General features: G+C 40.2%; 1 protein-coding gene across 1 annotated transcript in view; it reads right to left on the reverse strand.

Annotated features, from left to right (window-relative positions):
* The window catches only part of RXFP2 (relaxin family peptide receptor 2), a 37458-nt gene extending 18199 nt beyond the window's left edge, over positions 1 to 19259 (reverse strand). Inside the window, 9 exon segments of the mRNA XM_034778580.1 lie at positions 10004 to 10075; positions 10172 to 10243; positions 11242 to 11313; positions 12206 to 12277; positions 13992 to 14071; positions 17067 to 17142; positions 17492 to 17557; positions 18905 to 18976; positions 19186 to 19259. Coding sequence (XP_034634471.1) covers positions 10004 to 10075; positions 10172 to 10243; positions 11242 to 11313; positions 12206 to 12277; positions 13992 to 14071; positions 17067 to 17142; positions 17492 to 17557; positions 18905 to 18976; positions 19186 to 19259 — 656 coding nt within the window.
* Positions 19260 to 24043: the final 4784 nt, after the last annotated feature.

Raw genomic sequence — 24043 nt, forward strand, 5'->3', positions numbered from 1 at the left:
ATCTATAAACAAACTTTAAAATAGTTTTATTTTAGTTATCACATCCTGAATTACACGAAAAAGTGTATTTCCCAAATCACATGGTAATAAGTAGCCTGTGCACAATGCACAATATGCTATTGCAACAAGACTACTCTTAGTATTTTGTTCATCACAGTGAGCTTGTTTATGGAAGAGTATAGAATCATAGAAATGTATAGGACTGGAAGCTACCTTGAGGTCATCAAGTCCAGGCTCCTGTGCTAAATGGTCTAGTAAACCTGACAGGTGTTTGTCCAACCCATTCTTAAAAACCTCCAATTAAGAGGATTGTATACCTCCCTTGGAAACCTATCCAGAGCTTAACTATCCTTATAGTTAGAAAGGTTTTCCTAATATCTTACCTAACTCTCTCTTGCTGCATATTAAGCCCATTATTTCTTGTCCTACCTTCAGTGGACTTGGAGGACAATTGATCATAGCCTCTCTAATAAAATAAAACACTTAACAAATTTGAAGACTATTATCAAGTCCCCCCTCAGTCTTCTTTTCTCAAGACTAGACATGCCCAGTGTTTTTAACCTTTCCTCATAGGCCAGGTTTTTTAAATCTTTTATCATTTTCATTACTTTTCTCTGGGTTCTCTGCAATTTGCCCACATCTTTCCTAAACATGGCACCCAGAACTGGACACAGTACTCTAGCTCAGGCCTCACCTGTGCCAAGTAGAGCAGGACAATTACTTCCCATGTCTGACACTCGACATTCTTGTCAACACACCCCAGAATGATATTAGCCTTTTTCACAACTCATCACATTGTTGATTTACATTCAAGTTGTTATCCAATATAACCCCCAGATCCTTTTTAGTAGTGCTACCACCTAGCCAGTTATTCCCCATTTTGTAGTTGTACATTTGACTTTTCCTTCCTAAGTGTATTACTTTGCTTTTCTCTTTATTGAATTTCATCTCGTTGATTTCAGACCAATTCTCCAATTTGTCAAGGTCATTTTGAATTCTAATCCTGACCTCCAAAGTGCTTGCAACCACTCCCAGCTTGGGGTCATCCACAAATTTTATAATCATACTCTCCATTCCATTATCCAAGCTATTAAAGAAAATATAGTACTGGACCCAGGACTGATCCCTGCAACGGCACAGTAGATACACCCTCCCAGTCTGATAGCAAACCATTATTAAGTACGCTTTGAATATGATCTTTCAATCAGTTGTGCACCCACCTCATAGTAATTTAATCTAGACCACATTTCCCTGAGTTTGCTTATGAGAATGTCATGAGGAACTGTCAAAAGCCTTTACTAAAAATCAAGATATATCATGTCTACTGCTCCATCTCCATCCACTGGGCCAGTAACCCTATCAAAGAAGGAAATTAGGTTGGTTTGGCATGATCTGTTCTCGACAAATTCCATGCTGGCTATTCCTTATAACCCTATTATCCGCTAGCTGCTTACATATCTATTGTTTAATAATTTGTTCCAGTATTTTTCCAAGTATTGAAGTTAGACTAACTGGTCTATCATTCTCCTGGTCCTTTTTGTTCCCCTTTTTAAAGACAGGCACTATGTTTGCCCTTCTCCAGTCCCAGAGGATTTCACCCATCCTCCAGGAGTTCTCAAAGATAATTGCTAACAGTTCCGAGATTGTTTCAGCTAGTTCCTTAAGTATCTTCAGATGAATTTCATGAGTCCCTGCTGACTTGAATACATCTAGCTTATTTAAATATTCTTTAACCTGTTCTTTCCCTATTTTGGCTTGCCTTCTTTCCCTCTTGTTAATTGTGTTCAGTAGCTGGTCACCCTTAACCTTTTTAGTGAAGATTGATCAAAATAGCCATTAAACACCTCAGCCTTCTTGATGTCATTTGTTAAGGGTCACCTTTCCCACTAAGTAGAAGACCTACACTTTCTTTTATCTTTCTCTTGCTCCTAATGTATTTAAAGAGCCTCTTCTGATTGCCTTTTATGTCCCTTGTTAGGCGTAACTCATTTTGCGCCTTAGCCTTTCTGATTTTGTCCTTACAAGCTTGTGCGTTTCTTTTATACTCCGCCTTAGCAAGTTGTCCATGTTTCCATATTTTGTAGGATTCCTTTTTGATTTTCAGGTCATTAAAGAAAGCACTTGATGGTGCCATAATTGGCCTATTTACTATTTCCATATGTCAGATATAATATATGTTTTGTCTCCACTAATCTGGGATTCATTAATTTGAGTGTCCAGTGATATGAGATCTCAGTCTCAAAGAATTATGATTTCCTGCTGATTATTAGGGTTATTGTGCCCTGAAATCCTTAAGGAATACACCATGTTTATAAAGGAATGAAGGGAGTCCAATAGAATATTGTAAATATACCAAATATCCAATTCTTTATGGCACTACTTTCAGCAAACTATAACAGAAAATATTTTAAGGATACCAAAGATGTAAAAAAAGCAAAACAAACAAAAAACAAAAGACAACCTCCCCTCACTTCTCCCAAAATCTACAAAAGTCTTTGAGTCCAAATAGTCTCAAATGATTTAGAAAAATGTAGTTTCTGCCTTGTTTTGCAAACTACTGTTCAAAAGACTTGCATCTGAAGAAGTGAGATTTTTACCCATGAAAGCTTATGCCCAAATAAATCTGTTAGTCTTTAAGGTGCCACCAGACTCCTTGTTGTTTTTGTAGATACAGACTAACACGGCTACCCCCTGATACTTGTTCAAAAGACTGTACACTCACAAAGAGTGTATAGTTCAAATAACTACAGATGTAAAGCTTTTTAGATCAGTCAAAACTTAGTGTATTGATTTTATTTTAAATAAATGCCCCAGTTCCGCGATTTCTATATATCATTATGTTCAGATTCCCTGCAGATATCTTAAAGGAATCCGTTTTTGAAAGACACATTATAATTAACAATAGCATATAGCAGTCACACATTCATGCTCTAAGTTTTGTGGATAAATTTTAAGACTAATTTTGTTGATTTATACAGAGAAAAAAGTGTAATTGGACCTGGTTATCTTGCATCTTTTAGCAACCTCCTTTTAATTGGGATTTAAAAAATTAAGATTAATAAATCAAACTGGTACCTGTGCATGACAATAAGTACCTGATTTATCTGTATGCATTGATGCCATTGGGAGACGTACATGCACAGATAAACCAGGTATAGATTAACCATACCTACCTGTATTCCATTAACATAAACTTCAGTCTAATTTACAATAAATTACAAATTTGGCTGGTTATAGATTGATGTTTATAATATGAATCTATTTGTCAATGGACAACCAAAAAGGATGCAGAAATTCTGCCATATATTTCATGTTATTGCAGTATGTGGGTAAAACCAGAGCAGAAGACATACGATTGTCCCCCAAGGAGTTCAATCATAAATTTAATTAGCACTTTTTTTTTTAACATGCGTCATCAGTATGTCCTCTGGAATGATGGCCATGGTGGCCATATGCATGAAGGTGGCCATATGCATGAAGGGGCATATGAATGTTTAGCATATCTGGCACATAAATAGCTTGCAATGCCGACTACAAAAGTGCCATGCGAACACCTGTTCTCACTTTCAGGTAGGGTGACCAGATGTCCTGGTTTTATAGGGACAGTCCAGATTTTTGGGTCTTTTTCTTGTGTGGGTTCCTATTACCCCCCACCCCCATCCCGATTTTTCACATTTGCTGTCTGGTCACCCTATTTTCAGGTGACATTGTAAATAAGAAGTGGGCAGCATTATCTCCCATAAATGCAAACAAACTTGTTTGTCTTAGCAATTGGCTGAACAAGAAGTAGGACTGAGTGGGCTTGTAGACTCTAAAGTTTCCCATTGTTTTATTTTTGAGTGCAGTTATGTAACAAAAATATCTACATTTGTAAATTGCACTTTCACAATAAAGAGAACACATCACTGTACTTGTATGAGGTGAATTGAAAAATACTATTTATTTTGTTTATTTTTTTTTACTGTGCAAATATTTGTAATAAAAAATAATATAAAGTGAGCACTGTACACTTTGTATTCTATGTTGTAATTGAAATCAATATATTTGAAAATGTAGAAAAACATCCACAAATATTTACAATAAATTTAAATTGGTATTCTATTATTGTTTAACAGTGCGATTAAAACTGTGATTGTGATTAAATTTTTTAATCGAGTTAATACGTTTTAAGTTAATTGCTTGAGTCAACTGCAATTTATTGACAGCCCTATAATACTGAACCATCATTTATTTGAATCTGTTGAGAGACCTAGCTTCCATTACACATTATCAGTTACAGTATAAATCACTTTGGGCCAGATTCTGATCCCAGGTACACCGGCATAAATCCAGAGTAACTCCACTGACCTCAATTATTTGTATTTATGCTGGTGTATATCCTGTGCAATTTAGAAGGTGAATTTTGGAAGTATGTCAGAAATTTGTCTGCATTACAATCAGGGCCAGCTCCAGGCACCAGATTAACAAGCAGGTGCTTGGGGCGGCCAAGGGAGAGGGGCGGCACCTGCGGCAATTCGGGGGCGGCAGGTCCCTCACTCCCTCTAGGAGCGAAGGACCTGACGCTGAACTGCTGCAGATCATGATCGCGGCTTTTTTTTTTTTTTTTTTTTTTTTTGCTTGGAATCAGGGCCGGCTCCAGAAATGCTGGAGCCGGCCCTGATTACAAGAGTATTTTACAGACTGCTTTTACATATATGCAAGGCTATCAGTGCAGAGTTTACAGGTTTCAGAGGGTACTTCTCCCCCATGTTTTGTGTATTCTCAAAGCAATGGACATACAAAAGAGCCTTGTCCAGATGTATTGGTCAAAAGACAAGACAGAACTCACAGATCCTTTCAACAATGAGCCAGGATATACAAATAGAGTTATCTAGTTAAATTGCATTGGTCAGCAACTGCGTTAACTGGGCCTGGCAGCTCTAATGCAGTATTCTTGCTATAGGGCTTCCCCTGAGATGATGTATGAAATTTGGGTTCAGAAGTGTCTGAACTCAATAAGGAACATGCCACAGGTACTAGTACTTTACTTTGGATTTTGATCTTTTGACTTTACACCTGATCACATTATATAAAAATGATAACACTGGTGACTTTTTAAAGCAGCAAGAAATGTTTACAGGCTTCTTTTTATGTTACATTCCTTCTAATTTGAATAGATAAATCATATTGCTAATCTTGACAGATAGGTAGGTGCTGTATGAGTAGTAACATACCTATCAAAGACTGGTGTGTGCACTCCCATATTCAAAACAACCAAACTTTTCTGGATTGCTCGAGTTTATTTACTTTCAGCATATATACCCATTCAAATTTCAAAAGAGTTCCCTGTCTTCCTAATGCTATCCTGCTTCTGTGGTCTCTTCCAGGACTGGAAGATTTATAGGAACAGTTACACTCACTATATTTGTTCTGTGAATGATCATGAAATGAAGCACTGGAATGTACTTAAAATAATCCCAATAGAAAAACCATTCTGATTCAGACACCATATCTTGGCATCCTCACTTCGGGTCACAGCACAATGCAGGCTTTGAACATCAATGATTTTCATGGTAAGGCAAGATAGGGGAAAGGTATCAAAAGATGACGCATAGGAGAGCTACTAAGAACAGTTTGTGGTTAGTACCAACTTCTATCTGAAACGATCTGAGCCTTTTGAAGTAAAGAATTGCCTTTTTTGCTCAGTAGAGCATTTTGAACATTCAGACAGATTTTCCTCTTCTTTAACAAAAATAGAATAGCTAGAAACTCAACTATACAAAATTAATGTTTAACTTTCCATTTCTGCAGATTACTGGAAAAAGCCCATATAGTACATCAATGTGATGGTAATAATTTTAAAGTTGTACTATATTCTTGTGTTTCACCTGCAAACATGAGGAGTCTGGAATAAGTATTTTTGGCATGAACATGACATGCAGAAGGGAATCACAGATTGGGCATACAAGGGCAGACCTTGACCCTAAGTAGGGGGAAACAAAAAATCTTTTGAATTCAAACTTTTATAGTGTACCTATTTTATAAAATATGATTGCTATGAATTACCTCTATTGAAATCATAGCAATCTGAAAGAAAGTTTTACAGAGGAATAAATTGCAGCAAACATTCTGGAACATAAGAACATAAGACATACCATACTGGGTCAGCGAAGGTCCATCTAGCCCAGGATTCTGTCTCTGATAGGAGCTCGTACTAGAGCTTCAGGGGGAGTATACAGAACAATTTGGAGAGATCGATCCCTGTGTATTCCTCCTGGCTTCTGCAGTCAGAGATTTAAGGTCATCCTGAGTCTGGGGTTACATCCCTGACCATTTTGAATAATAGTGATTGATGGACCTATCTCTCCAAGAACATATCTAGTTCTTTCTTTAACCCAATTATCCTTTTGGCCATCACAAAATCCCATGGCAATGAGTTCCACAGGTTAATTTTTCACTGTGTGAAAAAAGTACTTCCTCTTGTTTGCATTAAACCTGCTGCCTATTTATTTCATTGTGTATTGTGGGAAAGGGTAAAAAAAATTCTCTGTTCACTTTTTCCACACCATTCATGATTTTATAGACCTCTATTGTTTCTCCCCTTAATCATGTCTTTTCTAAGCTGAACAGCCCTAATCATTTTAGTCTCTCCTCACATTGAAGCCATTCCATACCCTTAACCAGGGCTGGATTTCCAATTAGGCACAGTAGCACATGCATTGGGGGGGGGGGCAGCATTCTAAGGGGGTTGCCAAGTATGTGATTTTCTAGCCCAATTGGACTATTTTTAGATGACAGTTGTCGGGGTTTTTTAGCAGTTAAGAGTTGTGGTATTTTGGTCTATTTTGCTGCCCTGCTGCCACTGGCCACACTATGGGGAGTTCCACGTGAGGCAGAATTTTTTTTCCTGCAGAAAATGTGGTGCATTTCTGCCTTTTGCCCACCAGAGGCCACTGTGGCACCAGAACAACTTGAATTGTTTGAGGCTGACTGGTCTGATGGGTGCAGGGCTGGCCTTACCATGAGGTGAACTGAGGCGGCCACCTCAGATGCCAGATTGGGGGAGTGGAGGGGGGGGAGCGCCACTAGGACCCAGAGTGTAGAAAATTGTGTCTGCTGCTGGTGCATGTGTATTCTCTCTGCTCTAGATGCACAGAGATGGTGAAGTGCTGTGCTGGAGGAAGGAGGGCACGAGAGATATAACAGGCAGGCAGGAGAAAAGGTGAGAGGGAATAACAGAAAGCAGCAGGAGCTGCAGGAAGACAGAGGAGGAGGAGGAGCCTTTATGTACCTCTCTAGCACCCCCAGGAGCCTGGACTGAATAACACCAGCTTCTCAGGGAGCTTCCAGTTTCCTGCTGCTTCCCTGAACCCACTTGAGGAGAACAGGCAGTCAACTGAAGTAGTAGGAGCCAGTTAGGCCCTTAAGACGCTGATATCTTCCCTCCCTCAGGCCCTGCTACCAGCCTGCATATTTGTCCCCTTCAATTGATGTTGAGAGCCACTATAGCTGGCACAGAACAGCAGTCATGAGTGAAAGAAGAAAACGCCCCTCTGGGGCAGCATTCAGAAAAAGAATGAAAGCAAAGGAAGCTTTTCTATCTAAGCAGGAAGGAGCTCTCCTGAGATACATAGACACAAATGTTCACGGTCAGCCTTCCGGCCCTGTGGGGATGTGAGTGGTGAGGAGATGCCTGATCTTCCAGTTAGTCAGAGTGCAGGTGACCTGGCAGCTACTCAACATCCATGTCTCCATCTCAAATTGATGTAACCATGCACATTCCTGAAGAAAAGTATAGATCAGAGAAGAGTGTGGTGGAGGTGCAAGAAACAGCTGCTGCTGAGTTTAGTTCCTTAAGTCTAGATGATCCAGGACTACTTGAGCATTGAATTTCATCTGCCATTTTCCCACCAGACAACCTGTTTTGTGAGATCTCTTTATAACTCTTTGCAGTCGGCTTTGGATGTAACTATCTTGAATAATTTTGTATCATCCGCAAACTTAACCACTTAATGGTCTGGAAAAGGAAGTGAATAATGAACAAATATGTTGAACAGCACAGGACCCAGTACAGATTCTTGAGGCCTCCCCCCCTCCCCCCCGCACTGTTTACCCTTTCCATTGTGAAAACTGAAAACTTTGTTACCTATCTTTTAACTAGCTTCTCTGCAATGGGCTTGTCTTCCTTGAACTGTGCTCCTTTACCATCTTTGTCATCTAGTGGCCCCACTGCCTGTTGAGCAGGCTTCCTGCTTCTAATGTACTTTTAAAAAGTCTAATGTTACTTTTTGTATCTTTAGCAAGTTGCTTCTCAAATTCTTTCTTGGCCTGCCTTCTTCTACTTTCACTGTTAACCTGCCAGAATTTGTGCTCCTTCCTATTATCCTCACTAGGTTTTGACTTCCTAATGTTGAAGGATACCTTTTTGCCTTTAATGGCTGCCATTACTCTGCTGTTTAGTCATGGTGACATTCTTTTGGTCCCTTTATTGTCCTTTCTGATTTGGGGTATACATTTAGTCTGAGTCGCTATGGTCGTGTTTTTAAATAGCCTCCATGTTGCTTGCAGTCATTTAACCCTTGTGACAGCTCCTTTCAATTTCTGTCTAACAAGCATCCTCGTTTTTGTGTAGTTCTCCTTTTTTAAAGTTAAATGTTACAATGGTGGGGTTTTTGGGGCATTCTCCTCCCCTGCCCGGCCACCCTTACAAGGATGTTAAATTTAGTTACATTATGGTCACTATTACTGAACAGCTCAGTGACAGTTACCTCTTGGACTAGATCCTGTGCTCCACTTAGAACTATATCAAGAATTGCCTCTCCCATTGTGGGTTCCAGGACTCCAAGAAGCAGACATTAATGGCACCTAGAGCTTTTATCTTTTCTTCATGCCCTGCGATACAATTCACCCAGTCAATATGAGGATAGGTGGAATCACCCATTATTAGTGTGCTTTCTACTGTTGTAGCCTCTCTAATGTCCCTTAGCATTTCACAACAACTTCACCATCCTGGTCTGGTGGTCAGTAGTATATTCCTACTGCTATACTCTTACTATTCAAGCATGGAATTTCTATCTGTAGAGATTCTGTAGTACAGTTTATTTCATGTAAGATTTTTGCTTTATTTGATTCTATGCTTTCTTGTACAAATGATGCCACTCCCCCATGAGGGTGAACTACTCTGTCATTCCTATATATTACACCCTGATAGTACTATCTCCCATTGATTACTCTCATTCCACCAAGTTTCTATGATGTCTATTATATCAATAGCCTCATTTAATATCAGGCACTCAGACTTCTGGCATTTGTACATTTTGTCACTATTCAGTTGCTTGCCTTCATGTGTTATTTTAAAATGGGACTCCATTTTGTTTGACTGTTCCTCATTAGCTCCTACCTCTACTTTACCAATTTCTTTCTTATGCATTTTACTAGGATATAGAGTTCCCCTTTCAATAAGTTCATCCCTAAGGGACGTCTCTGCCCAAACCTCCCCATCTGTAGGCTTTCCTCCAGCCCTTAGTTTAAAGGGTCCTCTACAATCTTTTTCATTTTATGTGCCAGCAGTCTGGTTCTATTTTAGTTTAGATGGAGCCCATCCCTTCTGTATAGGTCACTTTCCCCAGAGGTTCCCCAGTTCCTAATAAACCTAAATCCCTCTTCCCTACACTATTGTCTCATTGACTTCTTAGTTTTGCCTGTCTTTGACTTACATGTCTTGCCCATCAGCCTATGCACTGTAGGAGATGTATAATTTATTTTTTGTCTTAACTCTTTGGTTGCTCCTAGGCTTACTGTTGAACACGGCAGTAAACTTTATCAATCTTTGTGGCTGTGAATTATACATTTTGGGCCTGATACGTCTAAGTACTGAGCACCTATCAGTGATGTGCTGACTGCCCTTATGTCCCTTTGTTCAGCATCTCACAGTATCAGGCCTATTATAATTAATCAATATTTCTCCTGGCTTAGAGGCATACCATTCAATACACTATGTAACATATTTCAATTCTTCACTTACAAAGACTCAAGTTGTTGAAGACTGTCAAACTGATCCCCATACAGCTGAGAAAGTGGATTGCAAGACAAGTTACTGAAAAAAAAACAAAAAAAATTGCTTATTGCTCAGAATTTAGAAAAAAAAATCAAGCCAAACTACAATATTCTAAAAATCTGATTTGTGACTTACAGTTTTTGTAAATGTTTCAGATCTTCAAAAATATAATGTGGTAATTCTGTAATTAAGTTGTTGGAGAGGTCCCTGGGAGAAAAATAAAGACCAAAACCATTGGGAATCATCATCAGTGTTGTGCTCTTCCATTTCAATAGATAAAGTTTCATTCAATAGCATATTTGATCTTGAGGAAGCCAAAGGAACAGATTTTCTGCACTTTTAACATTAGCCGGAATCCCTTCTATCCTGTTACTTAACAACTCATGACAAACGCTTCCATTTCACTTGAGGAGAATTATTTGTTTGCATTGCTTCCGTCCATTCTATCACTTGTTTCTTACAACATCCTTCCTCTTTTGGGATGTTGAATTGATTAAATGCATGCATTGGTGTCTGGTGATTACTAAACATTAATCATCTGTTTGCTATATTGAGCTACAATTTTTACATTTTAGTACAGTTAGAGTAAGAAAAAAAAGAGTGCTTTCAACACTGTGAAGATTGAAGAATATGATGAACCAACTAATTTTATACAGAATCACATTACTGAATACCCTGCCCACCTCTCAAAAGTTTCAACATTCTGACAAGTCAAACCCCCCACCAATTAACAGCTCCACCTACTCCTCTCTCTTCAGCTGCCAATTCTAATCACTCATCATGTCCCTCTCTCCAGACTAGGCTGATCAGACAGCAAGTGTGAAAAATCGGGACGGGGTGAGGGGGGCTAATAGGAGCCTATATAAGAAAAAGCCCCAAATATCGGGACCGTCCTTATAAAATCGGGACATCGGGTCACCCTACTCCAGACACCAATGATCCATTATTTACCCTTCCCTTCTAGACTTCTACTCCCTCTCCAGCTATTTGCACATGTTCCCTTAGACATGGAACACCAGCTAGTTTAGTAACCGAGTCCCCCTTTTAGGATTCAAGAGAGTGCTAGAGCTATCTTCTGCTCTTCTCCAGTATTGGTTTACAAGGAAGGGAGAATACACTGCATGTGCCTCTTAATTATTCACTCCCACAAATTACTAAAATATAACAGACCATAACTATCATTCAAAAACAGAACAACTTCTCACAGTTCTCCCAAATCTCTTAATGAAGAAAATGTCTTTTCAGGCACAAAACAAATTTGATTTCCACAAAGAAAACTGTGACATTAAATAGATGTTAAAGTAACAGTTTAATGTTTTAATATAGTTGTTTCTGGCTTTATAGCTTTTCTAGTTGAATTGGAATTTACATAGGACCAGGCTCATTTTCACAAGCGGTGACGTATTGTACTTTTTTATTCAGCTCAAAAGCAATTGTGTTGAGCTAAGTTCTGAGGTACTTAATCAAACAAAGCCCTCCCAGAAGGCAATGGAGAATTTGACTGATTAAAGGCTGATGGCTTTGGTCTATAGACAAGAATCTTAAATACTCAAAATGTAGCATCAGGTTTTTGCTCTGTAAATCCCCCTAAATTTCACACAGTCCTACTCTAGAGACCCCAACTGGAAAAAATCAGCATGTGTAAAATGCAGGTATTTATCCTTTTTCTTGATCTCCAGAAAGCTCTCCAAGTGCACATGAATCCCCTCCAAACTCTACTTTGCATAACCTGGGAAACTGACCGAAGAATCTTGTTACTGACAAAGAGATATTGTTGTATAGCCACAACTCACATGGTAAACACCAATGCAGCTGAATGCCCTTCTTCAACATCAGCTTTGTTTCTGTCTGATATTAGGCTCCTGGTCTTGACACATTAACTTAAAGAGGGATCTGATCATAAGGCAGAAACAACAGAAGTTGTCTAATTCTTATTCAATTTGTTGAACCAACTGATAAAATGACCATTTCCAAAAGGCTCCTGAAGGCTGTGCATAAAATAACTAATTATTATTAGTTAATTAACAATAAAGATTGTTCCCTTGACAAAATGCTATGAAGCAGAAGTGTCCCTGACTAGGAGTTATGAATGGAAATAAATCATGTGTTGAGTAATATGATTTAAGGAGTTTTTATTGCTGTCATTTTATGAACTGTTTATTTACTTACAGTACTGTGAGTGCATCACATTCCAGTAAGGTGGTATTAGTTAAGGTCTTGATACGATTGCCTTCAAAATCCCTGAATGAAAAACAAGAGTTTTTATTTACTTTTTATGAACAAATCATACAAATATTTTCATGGCAGTGGCCCCAAGGCTCTGGGATGTTCTTGTGCTTTTGAACTTTTTTACTACAAACCATCCCTTATTCCAGGACATAAACATAAATGTCAAAGAAAGGAAACTCTGTTACTGGCCCAATTGTGACCATCCCCTCTCTCATTTCATCAGAACTAAACCAACCTGCCTGGCATTTCTCATGTGTAGTCTGTGTACTGAAGTATACAGATCAGGTGTGGACAAACTTACTGACCCTCCGAGCCGCATACAACAATCTTCAGAAGTTCAAGAGTCGGGGTGCGCCTGCCGGAGCTTGGGACCTCAGCCCATTTCCTGCTGAAGCCCCGAGACCCCCCTGCTGCTCTCCCCACACACACCCTGCTTGTCAAAAGCCAGAGGTGAAGTGTGAGGGGGTCATGTGTCCCCCTCTGATTTTTGCCAGGGTTTCCTGGCCCCACTCAGTCACATGGTGCCTCTGGGCCCCTCCCTGCACAGCAGCTGCTGGAGCTGGCAAGATGGGAACTGCGGCCATGGGGAGAGGCAATGGCAAACAGCTGGGAGCGGCAGAGAGAGCTGCTACTTTTGCTGCTGCCTCTCCCCATGGAGCTGAAGGAGCGGCCCCTCCCTGCTGCTTCCAGCTGTTTGCCACTGCCTCTCCACGGGGAGCTAACAGATGCGGGGGTGGGTGGCAGCTGAAACTAAGGGGGGGGCAGGACTCAAGCTGTTTTAATGGTGCCCCCCCTCAGCAGGCACTAGTCATCTCTGGCAGAAGCCCCTAGCCCACCACCCCGCCGCAGGGTCGCCTACCAGACTGGGGCAAGGGGGGCATGGGGAGCTCCACAAGCCACACTTTAACCGTAAAAGAGCCACATGCCGCTCACGAACCGCGATTTGACCACCCCGATATAGATTATTATGGCAGCAGGCATCAGCAGGTGGCACTGTTACACATATGCTAAGAAACAGAACTTGGAAGACTGAGAACAAGTTTTTCGTCTGTTAAGAAATGCTGTATTGCTAGTTTTGTTGTTTGGGGGAGAATCTGTGGCAGATAGAAGAGAGTTTGCTACTGGCTTTAATCTCTATATTTGGAGGAAATTCTTAGGACAGGGTAAATTTTGGGCATTGATATGTGGGGTAAGATTTCTGGAAGAGTGAATTACAAGTTACAATTAGAATATACCCAGATTCTGCATCACCAAATTCCTCCCCATTAGGAAGCTCACCTGCCCCAGACTTCTGCTACTGCATCAGCAGAGGAGTGTCACTGATGTAAGAAGAGGGACACCGATGTCAGAAGGGGCAACTTTCTATATTTAACTTTGTAGACAACTGGTTGAAGCACCTGTCAGATGATGGTTTGAAATACAGGAGAGTTTAACTTTTGCAAATTTCCTGATGCTGTTTTGCGAATGTCCAACTCTCAAAAAGGGCTTGACCTAAAAACTCCACATCTGATTCGTTCTGTTATCTTCACAGAGGCCAAGTGACAATTTTTGGACAACCATAATTTAATGTTTTAGGATGAGGTTTTTGAAAGTGCTCAGTGTTAGCTATTGACTTCAGTGGGAGCCGAGATATGCCAATGTTGAGTGGTTTTGAAAATTCCACCCTTAAATGTTAACAATTTATTTGAGTAAATAACCAGATAAACCTTTTGCATAATGTACTTACATCCAGTTAATAAAAGGCATTTCAGTACACATTTTCCTGGGAAAGGCCTCAAGTGATTTGTTTATCATAAAAGGAAGACACTATTACAAAAGGAACTGTTGCATTGTACTCTAAAACATACTGTCTAGTAGTGGAAAAAAACATTCAAAACATAAACTTGTGAGCGAAGAGTCCATGAGGTTAGGTTAGTTACATGGCCTTAAAAGCAAGAAATTAAGTTTGCTATAGTCCATTAAGAAAAAAAAAATCAGTGATTTAAATGGGTTTCCCCCCCCACTTTTCTCTGTACCATGGGGCATGAGTCACTTGCAGGTTTAAACTAGTGTAAATGGCGGATTCTCTGTAACTTGAAGTCTTTAAATCATGATTTGAGGACTTCAGTAATGCAGCCAGAGGTTATGGGTCTATTACAGGAGTGGGTGGGTGACGTTGTGTGGCCTGCGATGTGCAGGAGGTCAGACGAGTCCAGGGGTTCTCACAACAAATTTTTTGGTGGCCTCAGAGTGCGGCCACCAACTCTTGCTGGTGTCGCACTGACATCTTTTTCCTAAAATTATTTATTTTTCCAAAAGTTAATAAAGTAATATGCACATATATACATCCAAATCATTGTAATTTATTTATGTAAGGTTTGGGAGGGGGGTTGCCTCCCTGCCACTACGTCCCTCCTCACCCCCCCCCCCCATTTGCTGCTGGCTTGCTGCGTCCCTCCTCAGTCCCCCACCTGCTGCTCACCTCCTCTCAGCCCCCCACCTGCTACTCACCTCCTCACTCCCCTGCCAGACGCCCCCCTGCATGCCGTGAGAACCCCCACTCACTGCTGGCTCACCACTCATTCAGGAGCAACAGGGAGGAAGGGGAGGGGCTGATGCTTCCTCCCCCATAACTGCCCAGGAAGCTTTCCTGGCTGCAGGGAAACCCCCTAGTGGCCACATTTGAGAAACGGTGCACTAGATGATCATGATAGTCCCTTTCTGACCTTAAAGTCCACGAGTCTATAACAAATCTATAATCTTCTGACACTGGTATATCAGGTATTTTCTTAATAAACAATAAATAATACATGCTCATGAAAGGAGTCAAATTGACAACCCCAGAGCATTTTTTTCCATAAAATAAACTACAACCCAGGTAGTACTAGTGCCAGTTTCTTTCAATCCTGTTCCCCAATCCTATTCTGGAGGCACCAACTCTAAAGGCTTACATCCACCATTTCTTCATTGGTCATTCTGGGAAGACTGGCAGCATGGAGACCAATTAGTATCAACTATAGTGGTTTCTGTGATGTAGGCCACTCTTTGCCAGGAGCTTGATTGAGACAACCAAATAGTTTAAAATAAATCATTGCTCTAAAATTGCTGATTAATCATTTTTCATCTCTACTGACCTGGACTGGATTTGAACCAATGGCCTATTAGTGAAAGTCTCTGTATTCGATTATCAAAACCCCGAATTGTTCAATTCCCTGGAAATTATTTAAAGCAACTGTAGTTAAGTTTTCAAATAAATATGCTGTAATAATATATGTTTGGGAAAGAAATCCAGGAACTCCTGAGGAGAGCTAGACAACTAATGGATTTTTTGATTCTCTGGTAATTTAAAAAAAAACAAAAATAAGTTTTGTTTTGGATCGATCTGAAAATGACATTTTCAAAACTTTTCAGTGAATTGAAAAACCAAGGAATGTTTGAGTCCAAACATTTTAGTAGTGTCTCCTTATAAGTTTTGGTCCAGTGGTTAGAATACACATCTTGGATGTAGGAAACCTGGATTCAGTTCCCCCTTCAGCCTAATAAGGAGATGGAATCTGAATTTGGGCCTCCTACGTGAAGAGCACGCTTGCCACTGGACTTTAGAATATTCCAGTGCAGGGGCTCTCTCAGGCTAGGTCTACAGTGGTGGGGGGGAGGAGTCGACCTAAGATACGCAACTTCAGCTACACAAATAGCGTAGCTGAAGTTGCGTATTTTAGGCTGACTTACCTGGCTGTGAGGACGGCAGCGAGTCAACCGCTGCCGCTCCCCCGACGACTCCGCTTCCGCCTCTCGCTGCAGTGGAGTTCCGGAGTCGACGGCAGAGTGATCAGGGATCAATTTTATTGCGTCTACACTAGACGCGATAAATCAATCCCTGATAGATCGATTGCTACCCGCCGATCCAGAGGGTAGTGAAGACGTGCCCTTAGTCTCTTCTCTTAAAGTTGGTCCACTTTTAATAAATAATTAATCAGCCCTTGCAGCCAGGACTTGAATTGTTCTAAGTTCAATCCCTTCTGCTGATCAGGCACAGGGGGAAATTTAACCCCCGTTTATCACATCCCAAGTGAATGCTCTAACCGCTAGGCTAAAACTTACAGAGGGAAGCACCAACACCACTATCTCCTCCTCTAGCCATTTTGTGAGTCTAGTCCTCCTTTCCTTTGCTTTTGTCCAAATGCCTAAAAGTCAAAACACATTTTTTGGATAGAAATGAAATTAAATATTTTGTTTCCATATTGGAATATTATTGATATTTTTCAGTTCAATGGAAACTATTCAGTGAGCCTGACACGAATACTTTTGCTGGACCCGTAACTGCATTTTTCATTGAGTAAAACTATTTGCCCAAAAAGTTTCACTCAGCTATGCTCCTGAGTCCTAATCCAAATTTTATTTTTAGACTTTTCTATAGTGCTCATCACCATAGTATCTGAGCACTATATAAGTACTTAAATATTACTTCAGTTTTCTATGTCTATTGTAAAAGAGGGTAGGAGTTAGCTATGTATGTCCAAGAGTTTTCAGTGTAGAAGCAGAGTTTTCTTTGTGTGTTATGAATGTAAATAAATAACTTTGACATAATTCAAATCTTAATAATAGCATAGTACTTTATAGTGTGGACAATAATGGACCTTAAAAATGGAAGGAAATTTGAAAGCATCCCTTATTATTAGGAAAAGTTGAAAGGTGAGATTTATTCATGAGGAAAATGTTTGAAAATCTTATGGAAAGAAAAGAAGTATATTATGGCTTTTAACTGGTAGCAGTGGCACTGATACTGAAAAATACAGATATGAGAAATGAACAAGACTAGTACTTACATAAAAAACAAAGACTTTAGCCCAGGAAATAGCTGCTGTGAAATTTTCGCTATTGGGTTACCATCTAGAATTCTAGCAAGACATAATTGATTTGTTACTACATGAAAGACATACATAAAGTCAATGAAAAATGGTCCAGAAAACTAATTCATGAGGAAGCTAGATGAGTGGTTTCTTTTTGAGATCACAAAGTGACTAGAATTTGATATCTACAGTAACTAATATGTAGCCTATGGGATGGTTGTAAGGATTGCAAAATATCTGCTATCATGAATTACAGTTTCTAATTCTTTTTTTTTTCTGCAAAACCAATTACAAACATAACATTTATGTTTTGGTTTTATCATTTTAAATCTACAGTGTAGGTACACATTTACAATGACTGAGATTGCTTTTAAAAGTGAAGAAAATGGACACTCACAGCCATTTCAATTTGTCTCTGAATATCCCAGGTCTCAGACTGGTGATACAGTTATGACTGAGATATCTGTGAAGAAAGGACTATAATGTTAAGACTAAAATAACAGCACCTGAATCTAGATTAGACTAACAACCAAAAAACAAAAGAATTCTGAAAGCATCTTGCAGTTAGACATTGATGTGACAACACTTATGGAATATTTATGGATGACTGTAGCAACCGCCTTTGTGTTTTTAAAACCCTGGATGATAGCAATTTAACTTCTGTCTCTTACAGAGGTTATCTGTACTACAAGAACAAGACAATTTGATTTAATCTTTCTTTTCTTGTGTTGTTAGACATTTAAAACTACTGTGGATAAAATATTTGCAAATGTACTATAGGAAACAATCTTGCTCTATATGGGGGTGAACAGCTATAACTTGTTGTGTTCCTGTGATTCAGTGAACAATATTTGCCTTGATCCTGCACAATTCCTTTTAAGATGAATGCAGGCCTAGTAATAAGAACTCTTAGTATTTATATAAGCTAACATTCAAATGTTGATTCCCAAAGTTAGGCATCTAACTCCATGTTAAGGGACCTAAATAAGTAGCTTGATTTTTCAAAGATGCTGAGTACCTACAACTCCCACTTGAAAATGGCAGGTCTTCACTATCCCTGAAAAATCAGTGCGTTGTTTGAAATAGACAGCAAAATTTGGACTGAGGTGCCTAACTTTAGAAACCTAATTGACTAAAATGCTTTGTAAACATCAAACTAACGAATCCTCATCACCACTGTAAGGAAAATATAGTAACTGATTATTATTATAGGTTGACACTAAGACACAAAGAGGTTAAATGATTTGCACATACTGTAGTCACAAAGCAAATTCAGAATCAAAGCTGGGAACAGACCTCAGGAGTTCCTGGTTCCCAGCAATCTTGCTGAGGCCACTGCCTCTTGATTGACCAAGGGCTGGTCCACACTAACCCCCCAGTTCGAACTAAGATACGCAACTTTAGCTACGTGAATAACGTAGCTGAAGTCGAAGTACCTTAGTTTGAACTACAAAGTACTTACCGCAGGTCCAAACGCGGCAGGCAGGCTCCCCCGTCGACTCCGCATACTCCTCTTGCGGAGCAGGAGCACCGGCGTCGACGGCGAGCACTTCCGGGATCGATTTATCGCGTCTAGACAAGACATGATAAATCGATCCCAGAAGATCGATTGCTTACCGCCGAACCCCAAGGTAAGTATAGACATACCCTAAGATTTGAAAGATAGAGCACAGCTGAAATTTCCCATAGGAATATTTTTAGCAACCTGTAAGTCTTACAAAATTCAATTTTATAAATTATGCACATTCTATTGTATACACTAGACAATTAGTTATATTAAAAAGTAAATATAAAGCAAGAGATTACTCACAATATCTGAAGTTTGTATAATCCAAAAAATGCTTTCCTTGAAATAGTTTGAATGCAATTATGTTGCAGAAATCTGATAGGGATAAGATTAAAAAAACAGGGTAATTATCTTTCACAAACATCCTACAATTGCAGATGTTTCATAATCTCACATTTACCCCTTCTGCCATGTAAGCCTGCTAGGCTAAATTAATTCCAGGTGTAATATCTCTGAAATCAGTGGAGTTACACTGGGGAGGAATATGGTTCAATATTTTCCAACGAGAATGAAACTCTCTTGACAACTTCTTCAGCTTTACTCTCTGTGTCAGTCTGTAGGGGATGCTGTCTCTCACTGCCTCAAGGAACAAGTTCATTATGTCTGTGGAACATAGTCTCATATGTCATAAGGACATAATATGCACAGCAGTATGGGGGAAAGCCCTATAGAGTTTCTCACCAAGCTTATAGTGTTCTGAGTTTTATCACGCAAGGACAATCCCTATTCACATTCAGGGATGCACATACAATATATTATCATGTGCACTGAGAGGAAAATAAACCCTACTGTGTTTACACTTTATTAAAATAGAAGTAATTCTAGTGCCAGCCCATTCTTTAAATTATGTGACCCTCTCAAATGATTGTAGTTTCTGAAGGCTGCCAGTCTGTTCTGAATGGAAGGCAGTTTGGGCTGTCATTAGGACCTGCCTAATAACAAACACATAACCTCAAATCAGATGGAATAATCTCATATACTGTGTTCTTGGAGGATTTACTAAGATTTACTTTGTCTGCTATATGAATTCCTGACGTTTTAGCTGTCACTCTTTTCTCATGTAGAAAAGCCAGGATTATATGTACCTAGTGCTTTGTATGTACAGTTCAACCCTATGAAGGTTTATCTGAGAGTGACATTTGGTATGAAGCGGTTATCAGCACAGCTAATATTTTTGTTGTTGTTGCTAGTAGCTATATTTAACAGAATCACGGCACATTTTACCAGACTGTATAATTTACACAAGAGTTCCTCTTACTAAATGAACATCAGATTGGTTTCTATAGTAACACTGATAAAGCCATACTTAAAGCTTCATACGTTGAATTCCAGTAAAAGGTCATCTGATGCTACCATTTTAAAAATTCATTTTTGTTGATGTGGGGCCCAGAAGTGCCACAGAGGATCACGGCCTGATTGTGCTAGACACAATACAAACATGAAGGACGACAGTCCCAACCTCAAAGAGCTTATAATTTGCACATGAGATACACATTTCATAGCTCACTCACTTCTGTAATAGGCCAAACCAAATCCCGGGATCCAAACACACGTGAACTTGGTGGGGTTCAAAATTAGTATCTAGAACTTTTATTACAATTCAGGCCCATCTCTAGTGAAAACAGTGGAAATTAGACAGTTCCCAGGGAATTAACTGATATCCCAATAATAAGTATTTAGCAGTAGGGATATATTACCAACAGCCTGACCAGGATAGTGATAGTGACTGTGAAATGCTCAGGGAGATTAGAGAGGCTATTAAAATAAAATACTCAATAATAATGGCGGATTTCAGCTATCCCCATATTGACTGAGTACATATCACTTCAGGACGGGATGCAGAGATAAAGTTTCTTGACACCTTAAATGACTGCTTCTTGGAGCAGCTAGTCCTGGAACCCAGAAGAGGAGAGGCAATTCTTGATTTAATGCTAAGTGGAGCACAGGATCTGGTCCAAGAGGTGAATATAGCTGGACCGCTTGGTAATAGCGACCATAATATAATTAAATTTAACATCCCTGTGGTGGGGAAGACACCACAATGGCCCAACACTGTAGCACTTAATTTCAGAAAGGAGAACTACAGAAAAATGAGGAGGTTAGTTAAACAAAGTAAAAGCTACAGCACCAAAAGTAAAATCCCTGCAAGCTGCATGGAAACTTTTTAAAGACACCATAATAGAGGGTCAACTTAAATTTATACCCCAAATTAAAAAACATAATAAGAGAACCAAAAAGAGCCACTAGGGCTAAACAACAAAGTAAAAGATGCACCGAGAAGCAAAAAGGCATCTTTTAAAAAGTGGAAGTTAAATCCTAATGAGGAAAATAGAAAGGAGCATAAACTCTGGCAAATGAAGTGTAAAAATATAATTAGGAAGGCCAAAAAAGAATGTGAAGAACAGCTAGCCAAAGACTCAAAAAATAATAGCAAAAATTTTTTTTTAAAGTACATCAGAAGCAGGAAGCCTGCTAAACAACCAGTGGGACAACTGGAAGATCGAGACGCTAAAGGAGCACTCAAGGATGATAAGGCCATTGCGGAGAAAAAAAAAATTCTTTGCATCAGTCTTCATGGTTGAGGATGTGAGGGAGATTCCCAAACCTGAGCCATTCTTTTTAGGTGACAAATCTGAGGTACTGTCCCAGATTGAGGTGTCATTAGTGGAGGTTTTGGAGCAAATTGATAAACTAAACAGTAATAAGTCACCAGGGCCACATGATATTCACCCAAGAGTTCTGAAGGAACTCAAATGCAAAATTGCAGGACTACTAACTATCATCTGTAACCTATCATTTAAATCAGCTTCTGTACCAAATGACTGGAGGATAGCTAATGTGATGCCAATTTTTAAAAGGGGCTCCAGAGGTGACCCCAGCAATTACAGACCAGTAAGCCTGACTTCAGTACCGGGCAAACTGGTTGAAACTATAGTAAAGAACAAAATTGTCAGACACATAGATGAATATAATTTGTTGGGAATAGTCAACATGTTTTTTGTAAAAGGAAATCATGTCTCACCAATCTACTAGAATTCTTAGAGGGGGTCAACAAGCATGTGGATAAGGGGGAATCCAGTGGATATAGTGTATTTAGATTTTCAGAAACCCTTTGACAAGGTCCCTCACCAAAGTAAGCAGTCATGGGATAAGAGGGAAGGTCCTCTCATGGACTGGTAACTGGTTAAAAGATAGGAAGCAGAGGGTAGGAATAAATGGTCAGTTTTCAGAATGGAGAGAGGTAAAAAGTGGTGTCCCCGAGGGGTCTGTACTGAGCCCAGTCCTATTCAACTTATTCATAAATCTGGAAAATAAGTAAACAGCGAGGTGGAAAATTTGCAGATGATACAAAACTACTCAAGATAGTTAAGTCCCAGTGTAGTGGGATGGTCACCCACTCCTGCCCTGAGGGGTTTAAAACAGCCCTGGAGGAGCGCTGTGGAAGGGCAAGATGCCTGGGCTGATTGGGAGGAAGCAGGCTCAGCTGGGGCCACACCCCAATCAGGGCCCAGCTGGCCCTATAAAGGCTTGAGCCAGGAGCTCAAGCAGAAAGCAGTCTCTCTCTGACTTGAGAGGGAAACAGGCCTGGTTGCTGGGGAACTCACCCAGGGGACCTAGAGGGAGGCAGGACTGGGGAAAGGCCTTAGGAGCTGGGAAGCCCTAGGCCAGCAACTCCCCAGGCTGCAGGGCCTAGTTCTAGGCCCACCTAGGTATTGGGCTTGCAGAGGGGCAGCCGGAGTGTGGATAAAGGCAGCCAGTCCAAACCCCGTGTTGCCTATGATGATCGGCTGATAGACTGCAGTCCGCCCCAGGGTGCGGGGGCTAAATGGAGACTAGCAGTAGCCATGACTGAGGTGACGTGGGGATATGGGGGTGGGGCTTCCCCTGGGGTGGGGAAACCCAGTAAGATGGTGGGGTACTGCAGGAGGCAGAACCCTGAGATAAGGGCACTGGGGTCCTGGGAGGGACACGGGGGGGGGGCGGGGGGGCCAACAGCAAGCGGATCACCGGCCTGCAGAGGGCATTCCTGGGTCGAAGAGCTAATTCCTGAGGATGACCAGCAGGAGGCGCTGCAGGGGTGAGTCTGCACTGTGCTACACCCAGGCAGACTGTGAAGAGCTACAAAAGGATCTCTCAAAACTGGGGACTGGGCAGCAAAATGGCAGATGAAATTCGATGTTGATAAATGTAAAGTAATGCACATTGGAAAAACATAATGCCAACTATATGTATAAAATGATGGGGTCTAAATTAGCTGATCTCAAAAAAGAGATCTTGGAGTCATTGTGGATAGTTCTCTGAAAAATCTACTCAATGTGCAGCAGCAGTCAAAGTGAACAGAATGTTGGGAATCATTAAGAAAGGGATAGATAATAAGACAGAAAATATCATATTGTCTCTATATAATCCATGGTGCGCCCACATCTTGAATACTGCATGCAGATGTGGTCGTCCCATCTCAAAAAAGATATATTGGACTTGGAAAAGGTTCAGAAAAGGGCAACAAAAATGATTAGAGGTCTGCAGCATCTGCCATATGAAGAGAGATTAATAAGACTGGGACTTTTCAGCTTGGAAAAAAGACGACTAAGGGAGGATATCATAGAGGTCTATAAAAGCATGACTGGTGTTGAGAAAGTAAATAAGGAAGTGTTGTTTACTCCTTCTCATAACACAAGAACTAGGAGTCACCAAATGAAATTAACAGACAGCAGGTTTAAAACAAACGAAAGGAATATTCTTTCACACAACACACAGTCAACCTGTGGAACTACTTGCTAGAGGATGTTGTGAAGGCCAAGCCTATAACAGGGTTCAAAAAAGAATTAGATAAATTCATGGAGGACAGGTCCATCAATGGCTATTAGCCAAGGTGGGCAGGGATGGTGTCCCTAGCCTCTGTTTGCCAGAAGCTGGGAATGGGTGACGGGGGATGGATCACTTGATGATTACCTGTTCCATTCCCTCTGGGGCACCTAGCATTGGCCACTGTCCGAAGACAGGATACTGGGCTAGATGGACCTTTGGTCTGACCCAGTATGGCCGTTCTTATGTTCTAAGGGTCAGCACCATTATTCTTACCCTTAACCATTTTTTTTTTTTTTTTGGTGATACAAAGTAGTGTAGGCGATAGTAGGGAATATGACGTCCTATGCATATGGTGGGACAGCAGATTTTCCCCAAATTCTACAAACATATTCAGGTTGTGTTTAGCCATCTCATTTGTTTCTACAGCACTTTTATTTCAGAGAGGAAAAGAAAGGCAGGAAGTTGTATTTATGCATGTACAATATTGAGGTTTACAGTAGGGTTACATTGCTTGAAACAAGTGGAACAGATTTTAAATTAACATCTACACATTTTAGTTCAGTTTCTATGCAA

Source organism: Trachemys scripta, chromosome 1 (genome assembly GCF_013100865.1).
Source record: "Trachemys scripta elegans isolate TJP31775 chromosome 1, CAS_Tse_1.0, whole genome shotgun sequence".
NCBI classification, from domain to species: Eukaryota; Metazoa; Chordata; order Testudines; family Emydidae; genus Trachemys; species Trachemys scripta.